Source organism: Dermacentor albipictus, chromosome 2 (assembly GCF_038994185.2).
Source record: "Dermacentor albipictus isolate Rhodes 1998 colony chromosome 2, USDA_Dalb.pri_finalv2, whole genome shotgun sequence".
Classification (NCBI taxonomy): domain Eukaryota; kingdom Metazoa; phylum Arthropoda; class Arachnida; order Ixodida; family Ixodidae; genus Dermacentor; species Dermacentor albipictus.
Window position 1 is genome coordinate 197,386,966 of NC_091822.1, and position 13,414 is coordinate 197,400,379.

The 13,414-nt window shown below is 45.4% G+C and overlaps 1 protein-coding gene across 2 annotated transcripts in view; it reads left to right on the top strand.

The window, feature by feature from the left end:
- Positions 1 to 13,414, top strand: part of LOC135898454 (uncharacterized) — a 41,084-nt gene that overhangs the window by 9,718 nt on the left and 17,952 nt on the right. The window contains exons 1-2 of one of the 2 annotated variants that reach the window (XM_065427377.1): positions 5,562 to 5,799; positions 11,405 to 11,466. In XM_065427377.1, the coding sequence (XP_065283449.1) occupies positions 5,667 to 5,799; positions 11,405 to 11,466 (195 nt within the window). In that variant the 5' untranslated portion in view covers positions 5,562 to 5,666. Of the gene's footprint in view, positions 1 to 5,561; positions 5,800 to 11,404; positions 11,467 to 13,414 lie in introns of those variants that run through there. The other variant, XR_010563337.1, reaches the window with a different exon arrangement.

A 13,414-nucleotide genomic window follows, 5' to 3' on the forward strand; every position in this document is an offset into this window, starting at 1 on the left:
ATTCATGCAAAAAGGAAAGTTCGCCGAATCAGAATAAATAAAAAATCTCATCCCTCACAACGAACTGCTCAACAATTAACTTACGCCATGGATGATTTGAAATCCAAAATTAAGAAGGCCAAATCACACTATTTTACAAACACACTTCCTAACTTTATAAAGAATTCTCCCGAAAAATTCTGGCGTTATTTAAACCCTAAAAAACGAGACGAAAGAACGACATCTGCGGATAACAAAAACGCTGCGACTTCTTTGAATAATTATTTCTGCTCTATTTTTACATCTGATAACGGAGAACTACCAGGAATAACCTCCGGCACTGGTGTGAAGATGGAACCATTAACTATAACAGAAACAGGAGTACTAAATCTTTTACTAACTCTCGACACAAAAAAAGGACCAGGGCCAGATAACATCCCTAACATATTCCTTCATCGATATGCCGAGTGGATGGCAAAATTCCTGATACTCCTTTTTAACAAATCATTATCCACCTGCACCCTTCCTACGGAATGGAAAACTGCCAAAATAACACCTATACACAAATCAGGAAATAAATCTGATCCTTCAAACTACAGGCCCATATCATTAACCAGTACAGTATGCAAGATATTAGAACATATTATTTTAAAACACGTAAACGCATATCTAGACGTAAATGATATCCTAACCCCTTGTCAGCACGGCTTTCGTAAAGGCCTTTCTACTATTACGCAATTAATTGAATTAACACATGACATATCCAAGAGCATTGATAACCAGAAACAAATAGACCTCATATTTTTAGACTTTTCGAAGGCATTTGACCGCGTGTCACACACTAAACTTCTTGCAAAACTAGAACTAACTTTGGGAAGCGGCCCTATCCTTGATTGGATCAAGAACTATCTTAGTAATCGCACACAATTTGTTGAAATTAACAACGAGAGGTCCGCGACAACTAACGTTACATCAGGAGTACCCCAAGGAAGTGTCTTAGCCCCAGTATTATTCTTAATCTTTATTAATGACTTACCCGCATATGCCTCACAGAATATCAAACTTTTTGCAGATGACTGCGTTCTTTTCCAGGAAATTAACTGCCTTGATGACCATAGAACTTTAAATAACGCCATAACAGCAGTTTCCCAGTGGTGCAAGGACTGGCAGATGGATATAAATCTAAAAAAGTCTGTTCTATTATCTATAACCAGAAAAAAACATACATCAGCCTTCCAGTACACCCTTAACAACATTCCTCTTGTATCTGTTCATGAGCATAAGTACCTTGGTGTGACACTAACATCTGACTTCAGGTGGGATTCTCACGTTAACAATATCACATCAACCGCAATAAGACAGCTCTTCTTCATTAACAGGCGCCTTAAACTAGCACCATCCGAAACAAAGTTAATCGCATATAAAACACTCATAAGACCTGTTCTAGAGTACGCCAACACCGTTTGGTTCCCGTTTACTAACAAACTGATCAAAAAACTTGAAGTGGTACAGCGAAAAGCGCTGAGATGCATATATAATAAACACTCCATCACAGACTCACCAACAGCATTACTGAAACGGGCAGAACTCCTAACCATGCATAACAGAGCTAAGCTTGCAAGACTAAAAATCATGTATCAGTTAATACACAATCAACTTAAACTGCCTATTATGAAATACATAACAGCGTCCTCGAATAGAATAACTCGCCATAAACACACACACACATTAAGCGAATTTCCATTCCACACTGATATTTTCAAATACTCTTTTTTTCCAAGGGCGACACGCGAATGGAATAATCTTAGCACAAGTACCACTGACAGCTCATCTTTAGATACGTTTGGTACCCTGATTGCGCATCAACTATACGCATTGCAGCAATAATTCTTCACATTATTCACATTATTTACGTAGTTCCTTGTTGCCTTATTATTTTAACTGTGTTTGTGCTTGACTATATTCACGGCAATGATGCAATACATTTCTTTTCTTGTTGGCATTATTGTAACCTTGATTGTTGCGCGATTGTTATTACGTCAATACTGACCTTGTAACTGGTCTCTGTAACTGCAATTATCTTTGTCATAACCTCTCAGTTCTATTTATTCTCTTGTATAATCCCGTAATCAAATTGTTATATGCCCAAGTTTTTTATTGTATAAGATTTAGTAAGTAACACCTTATACCATGTTCCTTTGTATAACATACAGCCCTTCCTGTTACAATCCCTGATGGGATTCACAGTATCAATAAATGAAATGAAATGAAAAAGGCCCTAAATTCTGTTGCAAACTTACCATTTAATGCACATACTTCAGAAGTATTCGTTATATATATAGTGTAATTAAATTAAACGTGCTATATGAACACATTTCATTACTTTCCTTTAGAACTGATACTGTAAAAAACCGCGGTTATATACACATTGTAGTTAACTTGCAACCAAATCCTTCTTCGCGCCTAAACAGACACTCGGAACAATGGTATCTGCCACGGCCGCGCATAAACTATGGCTCTCAAACATTAAGGTATTGCTTGCCGAAGACATTAAATAACTTCAAGATTTCTTATGAAAACGTTCGCACACTCTATAACACTTCTGTTTTAAGCATGCTGTGTTAAATACGCTCATAGTTAAATTTCACTTTCTGTAAAATATGTTTTTCTGTGGATATCATGTGTTTTCTCATTTGGCACCGACGTTCAAATGTATTTTTCTTTTACTGCCATGCTGCCTTAGTGAACCGGGGACGTGGGGCTAGCCAAGCTGTTTTTAATGCAGCTTTTTTTTCCCTCGTCCCAACCACTTATGTGAAACTCCATGTATGTGGTAAATAAATGAACTTGAACTTCTTCTGTACTACTTTGAACTTTCTTGTAAATATGTAAATATAAACGTGTTTGTAAAACGTCCTGGATATCGGGCCCAGCCCCACGTTCCCCTACTCCTCCACGAGCAAAGTATATTTGACATCTTCGTATCCCCAATCGCAACAGCGTCCTGTGGTTGAGCACGAGGTCGTCGGCACGATTCCTGCAACGTTTAATGTGGGCGAAATGCAAAAAATAACCGCAGATATAATTTTGCGTGCCGACGATACATGTGCACACTGTTCAGGTGGAAAAAATTAGATATTCTTCAGCTGCAGGCTAATAAATGACTCGCTAATTTATCGCAGTGGCTTAGTATAAAAAACCCAACTAAACACACACAAAAATAGCTCATTTTCCAACACCGAAACAAGTGTATCAAGAACGAGACGGATCCGAAATTCCACGACGAAGACAGAGCGTGTTACATCGCATAAATTTCTTGGTGTTTCATTCGAAGAAGATCTAAACTGGTCCCATCATGTTCCATAACATGAAAAACCATACTTCATGTTCTATCGGCTATAATGGTCGACTAAGGCAATTTTTATCTTCATGGTTAGTTATGCTACGAATTATAGTCCATTTACGTTTACAATGCTGCCTTCCTGTATGTGGAACAACAACAAAAACGAACATCATCAAGCTGTATATATTACGAATACTGAAAACGCGAGTAACTGAAAACGTGCAATATCGAGCTCGCTCAGGACCACTCTTCGAAGGAAATAACGTGTGAACGATACAACGATAATTAAATGGAATATCTGTAACTTCTTTATTGCACAAAATCAAGCTAAATGACAATGACTTTTTCCCAAAAAATTATTTAGAAGGAACACGCTTACAACACGAGGAAAATAATTTGCTACAAAGGTTTTACACGTATTAGCTAGGGCATGCAAAAGCAGTCCTAAATGATGATCGATTTGCTAAACCGTCACCTGGTTGTCATCGATATGGTACAAGAATAAATGAATTTTTAGATGTCTTAACACAACGATGAGCCTATACGTTTATCAGTTTACTATGGCATGGAATGAAAAACTTTATTCAGGTCCTTCACGTCGCGCTAGGTTCCTAGCCCGAAACGGGCCGCTGCCACTTCGGGACCGCAAAGGCCCAATAGCCTCTCGGCCGCATCGCGAGCCCGATGTGGGCCCTTCTAGTTCGGGGAGAGCCGCGTCCCAGCGCTGCCCGGCGTTGTCCCGGTCGCTGCGTAACGCGGAGCACCGCCAGAGTCTGGGCGAATCATTTTTCTCCCCCTAGGTGTGCGTAGTTTTTTTTTGTTTTTTTTTTGTTCTGCTGCTGGTTCTGTTGCGCCACTTCCATGCCTTTATTGTTATTGATTGTAGTGACATTGCTACATAGTTAGCATATATTTATGTATCGTTGTATGCTTATGTACGTGTGTATGCATGTATTTATTTATTTATTTATTTATTTATTTATTTATTTATTTCAATACCCTCAAGGCCCGAAGGCATTACACAAGGGTGCGGATAACAATATACACGGAGAACATAACATAATAATGCGGCTGCTAAGAATACAAATAACATTCAACTGTAGCTTTAATTGCAATTACATCGGTCAGTTGGGTAATAGAGGTGGGCCGGTGGTTGCAGTCATTCGAGGTACTCGGAATAAAATAATAAAAGAAGAAATTTATGCGGCACAAAGGAACATGTACTTTGTGTTAATGATCAAATCTGTTCGCTATGTAGGATGGCTCTCAAAGAAGGTGTTGCTTTTATTGCAGATTGTGGTAGATTTTGTGAAAAAGAACTAAACAAGGTTCCTGTGTGAACAAAGGTGGCAGGCCTGAAGCTGTTTTCATAGATTATGCGCTAGATGTGCGAGCACATAGCCTGACAGAATGACACGTGCGCTGCGATTTTGGACAGGTACGAATAAGAGTGTCAGTGCCAATGTACATATGCAGATGGTATATTGAAGTGAATATTGTGTATATGTTTCCCATCGTTGATACTCCTGCTCCTGCTGCTTACTTCTGCAGGAGCAGGAGTAAGCAGCAGGAGCTTACTCCTGCTTTAAGCTCATGCTATAAGAGACTGTCTCTGTTGACTGAGTGATGCGTATGTGGGAAAGGAGTGCGATACTCGTCAGACATTCGGCGCATTTTTATCAGCCTCCTAGACAAGACAACTGCACTTTTTTCTTCTTTTGTCATTGTCTGAATAAATCTCGAATGAACAAGTGAACGAATGAAAAATGAATAATAATGCCAGTGCACAGCGCTGAACGATTCAAACGCAATACGCGGACCCCACGGCAGCTGCGCTTGTTGATTATGCGCTAGGGGTGGCATGCGTCACAAACGCTCTCGCCCTCATCGCATAACGCAATGCGTAAGCTTTGTCTTTCTAGCATCCACCGGCTGCACAAAGGGTGGCGGTAGCCATGCGTTCCTTGTATGGCATATGAATCTCTGAGCACATGTGTGCATGTATCGATCAGTCAATCAATTGTGATTGGAGAGCATAGCTGAGGTCACTTCTCACTAAAGCTCCATCAGGTGGGAAAAGATGCGGCAGACCCGATCGCGTCCGAGGAGAGCCTTCCCCTTTCCGGCGCGCACGACGTCGACGGGAGGAGGAGGAGAGCGGCGCGCCCCGTCGGGCGAGCCCGCGTGTGCGCTGCTTGGCGCAAAGCCCACACGTGAGCTGTTCGAGTCCCGTTCGCGTCGGGGCTGTCGAAAACGCAGGCGAGCGCGGCATTCGAAATGCGGCCGCCGCTCGTGGTCGGCCCGTCGATCAACGCCTTCTCGGCGGCGCACGAGGCAGCGCGACATGTGCGACGTCGACGGACGCGATAGGAGCACGATGCCTCCCCCGGCTGCCGCGATGATGGCATTGTGCGTCGTCTTACTCCACTTCTGTGTAGCCACTGGCATCGAAGAGAATGCGTGCAAGGACATATGCGGTATGTGGGCGATTCGTTGCTTGGATGTACGGCCGCCGCCATACTTAGCGCGAGCTTTCAATTCCACTACGGGGAGTCTATTGACTCTGCGTGCGTTGCCTCGAATTTCCCTGCTTATTGCTTATTCTTCTAAGGCACTTAATGTTTGCTCTTTACAAACGATATTTGTCCAAGTTAAACCGCTATGTTTCTTCGGCGTTCGTATTAGCAAACGTTTCAAAACCACGGTATCGGCAAAAAAAATTAACAATTCTAGCGCTGCTTAGCAAGGTGAAATTTTTATTGCATTGATCGAACACGCGCATGTAGGCTGCGCCACTTGGTTCACCATGTTCAGAGCCGGCAAGCCCAGGCTCTGAACATTTGCTCGCGAATGTACGCTATAATATAAATTCCGATCGCCACGTGTTATCTCACGTAGCACGAGGAGTTCACTGAGATGAAACACTAGTTCAGACGATCTATTCACACGCTCCTGGTCACGGCAGTACCAAAGACAACCCGTAGTGTCTACGGTTTACAAATGGCAACAATATTACAACCCACGTGTACTTGGTCACAACTCCAAAAATGTTGTACGACACAGAACAATTTACTGCTACTAGCTTTAATCTCGTGTGGCAGTCGCATGCAGTACGTATACTTGCACAAGAACATTTCTGGCGTTCTAATTACCTGTTTCGCGCAGAGGAAATGACAAACCGCTGTAACTCGGACCACCATTAGCGGGGGTGGGGGGGGGGATGTAGTAATGGATATGTGGATATTGCGAGCATCTCCTTCAAACGGGGCGGCGGCGGAGCTTTTTATTGCGGTAGCGATTATACGGACCCTCCAGGCGCATTTCTGTCGTCACCGTGAGGTTCCGTCCAAGGGCGATAAAATAGTCGCCGCGCGCCGTATCCTGTATGTGCGAGTGAAAGCGCGCGGCGAACGCGGCTCAGTCTCGCGCGTGCGCGAGCGTGGAAGGCGCCGAAGCGCGCCCTCTTCTGTCGCGCGCGAGGGTGGCGGGGGGGGGGGGGGGGTTCTTCTCCGGTGGCTGCGGCTTATGGGGCGGCCGTGCGGGCGCCGTATCTTGAAAAGGATCTGCGATGTTTGCATAGCGCGCGTAGTGCTGGTAGCTTCGTATGCGCTATGCTTTGGACATTTCGTTAACGTTGAAGCGATGACGCACGAAGGTTAATTCGCTCGCTGCTGCTGCCGGGATTCCTCATTCCAACGTTTTGACAGCGAGTTCCCGCGGTCATCGAGCGAGATGTGTTCATGCTTACCGGTGCACGCGTGACGCTGTGCTTGTTACATTAGTAAGCGAACATTTACAAGCTTGTACGACCGACAAAACTGGTAATCTTGGTTCGTATAGCTATCTACTAATTTTCTATCGCAATCGGTGCTTCGCCTTTTGGGCGAAACTGCGACTTTTCATTTTCAGTTTCCTTCCTTCTTTATTATCTGCCCTTACTACCCATAGTTCGTGGTAAAACAACCATAGAACCCGAAATCCAGCGTTTGACAGGAACTCGTCTGGTCGGGAAGAAGCATGCTGGGTAAAAACGGGCGTCGACAAAGAACTAAAAAAACTTGTCTTGAGAAAATAAAAAGGACGTTTCGGCTTCTGTACTGGAGCCTTAATTGCTGTGTGGACAAGGCTCCCGGGGTGAAGCCGAAACGTCCTTTTATATTTTTAATTTGTTTCCTGGTTCTTGCGGTTGCCGTTCCCCCTTATATATCAAAATATAGAAACTGATGGAAATGTACTGCCCTGAAAATCATGCTTTATTTTTTATATTTTTGCACCACCAACAATTCAGCCGTCATTTGCTGTCTACCACCACATATTCATTCATCTTTCCTCTATGCTACTCTCTCCATTGCCTCGTGCAGAGTTGCTACATGCTCGTTGACCTCCGGATATATACTGCTTCGTGTTAAAAAATATATATTATTTCAGCACTATTTCCACACGCTACACGCATGTATAGTCGTCATCGGCAATTTTTTTCTGACATTGAAGACATTCTGATATCACTTTGAACAGTAGTGCACTGCTCTTTGAGTAATCGAAACAAGAAAACAAACACAATGCACCCGATCACCGCAGAAACTTCACTGTCAAAACACTGGCGCGAGGAAACGCGGCAGCACCAGCGAGCGAAGTAACATTCGTGTTATCTGTCGCTTCAACTCAAAGTGAGAGCCACATGCGCAGTTGCAGCCGGAGCAGGAACGCCGTCCTCCCTCTCTCTTTCCCCTCCCCTCACTGCCTCGCAACGTTGGGTGCCTCGCGCGCGACGAAAGACTGCGCGCCTCCTCCCCGGTTTCGTCTCTTTCGCGTGGGTGAGTTTGAGCCGCGGTCATCGGCTCCCCTTGCACGCTTTTTTGCAGCGTAGGACACACGGAGACGGTGTTATCGCCCTTGGACTTTATACGGAACCTCACGGCGGCGGCGGCGGCGACGCCGACGGCAGAAATGCGCCTAGAGTGTCCGTTTAACTGCCCATCGCAATAAAAGGGCGGATGGACGGGGAAGGGACAGTTGTAGCACGGTTTTGTGAAAAGGGCTCCTCTTACATGCTTGACGTGCCGCCGATTACAGGAACAGAATGTATCTTTCATAGAAAAGATGTTGTGGCGAATCATTTTTTCGAAGAGATAGGACACGTAACCATTTAATCTATATGATATTTTTCTCTAAATATGTGAGAGCGAGAGAGAGAGAGACTCTTTAAATGTAGCCTGAAGAATTGCTTCATTCAAGAATGTTTAGGTACGAGTGATAATCAACAATCCTCTCGCCAATTGCGCCATCAACGGGACTTCTTTCTTGCACAAATGTCTTTCGCCATAATCGGCCGAGTCAGGTCGACAGCCTCATCATGAACTCGGCTTCAATGTCTGTCGGTGCCAGCGTGCTCGGTCGATCCCCGCGTTTCTCCCAGGAGCCGAATACATGGTGAACTTTGAGCCACCCACGCACGCTTACGCCCCTTTGGCGGCATGGGCGCGTGTAAAGGCCCACATCCCTCATAACGGCACTGCAAGTATACGCCACGTGCCTGCAAATGATCGAGCATCCACTGATTACACCTTTCATCGCCACGCGCCGCACTCACACTTGTGAAAAAGACTCCCGCCAGAGTGGCTGGTGTTCTCCTTCTTAGAACAGAGTTGAGGCAAGGTGCAGATTTGGAATATAGTTGGTTGGACATAATTAGACTAACAGCGCGAGCGAAAAAACGTGAGCGCTGTAGGTCTAAACAGTTGAGTGATCAAGCCCAAGCTTCGGCTGCCGCGTTCTAAAAAGCAGGGTATAGAAAAACGCTCATGTACTTGAATTTAGCTGCTGATAGAGAACTCTGGCTTGTAAAGAAAAGTGCCCTGAGCGTTACACTGCATCGTTCCTCAAGGCCGGCCAGCAGTGCAACCCTGTGACGTAAAGCCCTCCCTATTAGTAGTGCAGTTCGAAGATCGCGAGCTGACACTAAAAGCACTGGTATCCCCGTGGAAACATTTTTGCCTAACGTTACCGCTTCACTGTTACCACCTCCGTGACACAACTGTAGGCGCATGCGTGCAGTGGACATCATTTGCGATAGAAGCAACGGTAGGTAGGTGTACGAAAACTATATTTTCGCAACGTGTGGAAAATTGTACGGACCATGGTGGCATGCGCAAACACGCCCTGCGTAGCGTTTATGGTGGCGCAGCACACAATGGTTTTGACGGGCGCCCTTCACCGGTGCTGACTTTAACTTTTTTTTTCTCCACCACGTATGGGAATTAATATAAAATCGGCACATGGGATTCAAAGCTTAAACGTAAAAAAGAAAAAAGAATAAAATAAAATTTTGGAAGACAATTCAACCTCTTCTTGACGTCGATGAAAGACAAGGACTTCCTGAAATCGCTGGGTGTGGTAATAGGCTAGTAACCACATAATTAATTCTCTGATGCCCGCAGCGTCTTAACGACAGCATCTGAAAACACCAGTTATCACGAAGTAAACATGCAAGAACTCTACCCCCACTACTAGTACCGCCCGTACCGCACGGTGATACCACCGGCACCGATACTACCGGGAGCACCGGTGCTGCCGGCACCCGATCTATATTCGGTATCGGCGTGCATTTTCAGACTGCACCATCTTCTGGGTCGGCCCACGAAATAGACCAGAAAGATGCCCGATACGGCAAAGTTGGGGTAACTCGCTAAGAAAGACATTCTCTTTAAAAAATAGAGGGTAAAGACCGGCAGCATGGCCTCGAGTCGTATTATCTCAAAACGAACTGCGGTGCTTAGGAGAAGAGCATTGGAGAGGAAAACAGGGGAATGGAATAACCAGAGGTTTTTCGCATTAGAGGTGGGCGAATACCAACGTTTTCGAACCCGAATCGAATACGAATAGCAAGTATCGAATATCTAATTGGTTATCTCATAGTCAAATGCACACGCACATATATAAAACAGGTATATTTATATCCGTATAATTAAGTGCCAAGTTGTACTGACAAGTGAAAAAAAGAGAGTTAACTGTTAGGGACAATTAGAAGCAGTTATAGACGCCAGATTAGTAATTGTCACAAAGAAACGCAGGAATAGCTTGTCAACATATTCAAAGTCTGGTTACAAACAAACTTCCTAAAAGTGAATGGCTGCTGTATGACTAGCTTTCTAAAAACGCGAACTAAATGGTTGCCGAAAAAGGACTAGGAGATGTGGAAAAAGGAGAGAGAAAGCTGCTGAAGAACCTGTGTGCCTAGACACACGTAATACGGCCTGTTGCAAGGAAAATATGAGTGGTTGTGACGTAAAAAATAAAACTAGCACATGGCTGAACTATCACAAACATTAAATGACAGACTACAAGCATGAATCGCAGGTCATTGGCTAAGCTTCAGCCGCAAAACAACTAACAAAGCTTGCACTATACTCATTTTGTTGCTGCATTGCTTCGAAAACTTTTGTCCATGTTTAACTTCTGATAATTTGTGATACTTTGTTTAGCAGACGGAGGACAGTAAACAGAACATAAAAGTTGGTTTCTGCGAAATATTTGATTAGTTTAGATATTCGAGAATACCGAATAGTTCATTTTCGAATATGAATAGTGTGAGAATAATACTCGATTCATATTCGAGGCTTGGAGTATTCGCCCACCCATAGTTGGAATACAACGTGAACCAAATATGACAAGCTTGCTTTTTTTTTTCTCAAACTGACAAACAGCTCGCGCGCAGATATGCATGCTTCTTCAGAACTGTCACACGGTCGACCTGGTACATAACGTGCCCTACACTTTCCTTGCCTTCTTACAGTTTTCTTTGAGCACTGCCACAAGCAAACATAGTGTATATAAGCTTCGCACATTGCATGCGCGGTTATGATCCCATTTCGCGGATCTCTAGTAGTGGTGAGTAGCAGATTTTCGGCAACGTGCTGCAGCAAATGCGTTGGTCTCCTTTGAAATACGACGACTCACTTACTGACCAACGCAGCTCTCACGACTATACGTCACGCCGCCAATACATAGTTTCGAATATCAGTGGACGTCAATCAAGAAAAAAAAACACCTGACTGCATAAAAACATTCGCTATTTTGTTACAGATCTCAAGGTGGACGCCATGGTGAAGTTATTGGGATGCATGCGTCATACAGCAAATGATGATGTAAGTAAACACTGGCTCGAAGCGCCAGACCTGTTTCCTTATTTCAGCCGAGACCATTTACAATATCAAAAACAACCCTTTGACGGGCAGTATTTTTTCCCCATCCAGAAAGCAATGAAGTGCGTATACCGCACGACCAATTATTTATGTCAGGCGGTTTCCACACATGGTTTAACTGCATATCACAGAGCGAGTGATGCGTCACGAGGTGTCTAATGACGCAGATGCACCCCCATTCCACCGCCGGCGCGCAAGAAGTTTGGCGGAAAGCCAGCACCGTTTTGTGACACCTTCTGCGCTTCGTCCTTTGATGCATTAGTTGTATGCACGTGTCTGAGTGTACGCACCGAATAATCAATTTCCACTGCTTCTAGAGGAAAGAACATCTCTGATGTTTATTCCACATTTTGTGTGGAGGCTACACGAAGGCTAACTCTTGGGTTCAGTAGCTGTCGATATCAGGAGCTCGATCGAATGCACAGAGCCGCTGCTATGTAGGAGCGGCTCGTGTACAACAAGAGGCCTCCGATTTTCGGAGTTCTGGCAGCCAGCTAGTTCCGGTACTGATAGGAAGCCACGTGGGCTGGGATTCCAAGACAGTCCGAAGCTGCCCGAAGTTTGCAAAAGCGAACGCCGGGGCAGCTGGCCGCGGGATAGATGTAAACGTGGTATACCAGCATGGCAGTGCCCGGCGAGGCTGGCGCGCGCTCGGCATAGTGGGCCCATTTATGCATTGCCAGCTTGGAAATATATATTTGCATTCAGGGATACGATCACTTTCTCGAGATTTCGCGCGACTCGGCATAGGACGCGCACTGGGCCAACCGCACTTTGCACAGCGCAACCGACGACCTCCGACGCGTCCGATGGCAAGACCCGAATTCACCTGTAATTAATATAAGCGATCGCTCTAGGATGCCTGCTCAGAGCGATCACGTCGCCCACCGGCGACATTGATGAATTGGCGTTGTGTCATCACTTGACAAGACACGAAGAAGAAGGATATCGGGTACGTCATACGCATAAAATTTCGTGCGGACCTGCTTGGGCTTTGATTTCAAAAAGTTTGTTTCAGCTGATGATGCTTGTCTTATGACCCTAAAGAGCTGGGGATGCGGCTGGCACATGAATTTTACGCCGCCTGTGACCATGAAAAGTATCACGCAAAAAACAACGCGCGCGCGCACGCACGCACGCACGCACGCACGCACGCGCGCGCGCGCACACACACACACACACACACACACACACACACACACACACACGCACGCACGCACGCACGCACACTGGCTGGGAGCCCGCGGGAAGCCAGGAGTAGAGTGTAGCCAGAACTGCCCATCCCGGAGCAACCCGAGAAAAACGAAGGCGCTCTGGCTCGCTATGGCAACGCGCGGGTAGCCAGAAGTGAAAAATTGAAGAGGCCTCTGGAACAAGCTCCGGCCAGCGTGTCAGTGAAGCTACAGATGTTGCGAATGGAAAGGTCCGTGAGTTGGCAACAGAAACAGGGCTCAATCTGTGCAACTCGGCAGTTCTCCGTTTGACGTGTTCAGTGTCTCCTACTCGATCCTGTTCACATCAATGATGAGCAAAAGGAGAAGGAGAAATTCTCGATGCCAGGCGGGTGAAGTCTTGGCAGGCCATCTGCATAACCCGCAGCAACATTACAAGGGACACGGGCACCATTTTCTCAAGCACCAAAAGCGTTTACGGGAGCCTCCTTGTTGATGCTGACAGCAGTGGTGGTTCTGGTGGACGATACGAAGGAGTCTATGTGTAGACTCAGAATACATACCCCGTACCGCCGCCTCACCTGCCATCTCTCTACGCATACAATTTTGATCAGAGAATAGGGTTCACGAGAACAAAACAGATTTCGGCTGCTTTATAGCATATATGCTCTTTTCCGACGTACGCTAACTTAGTGTGCCACCGTGCCTGTCACAGCGCA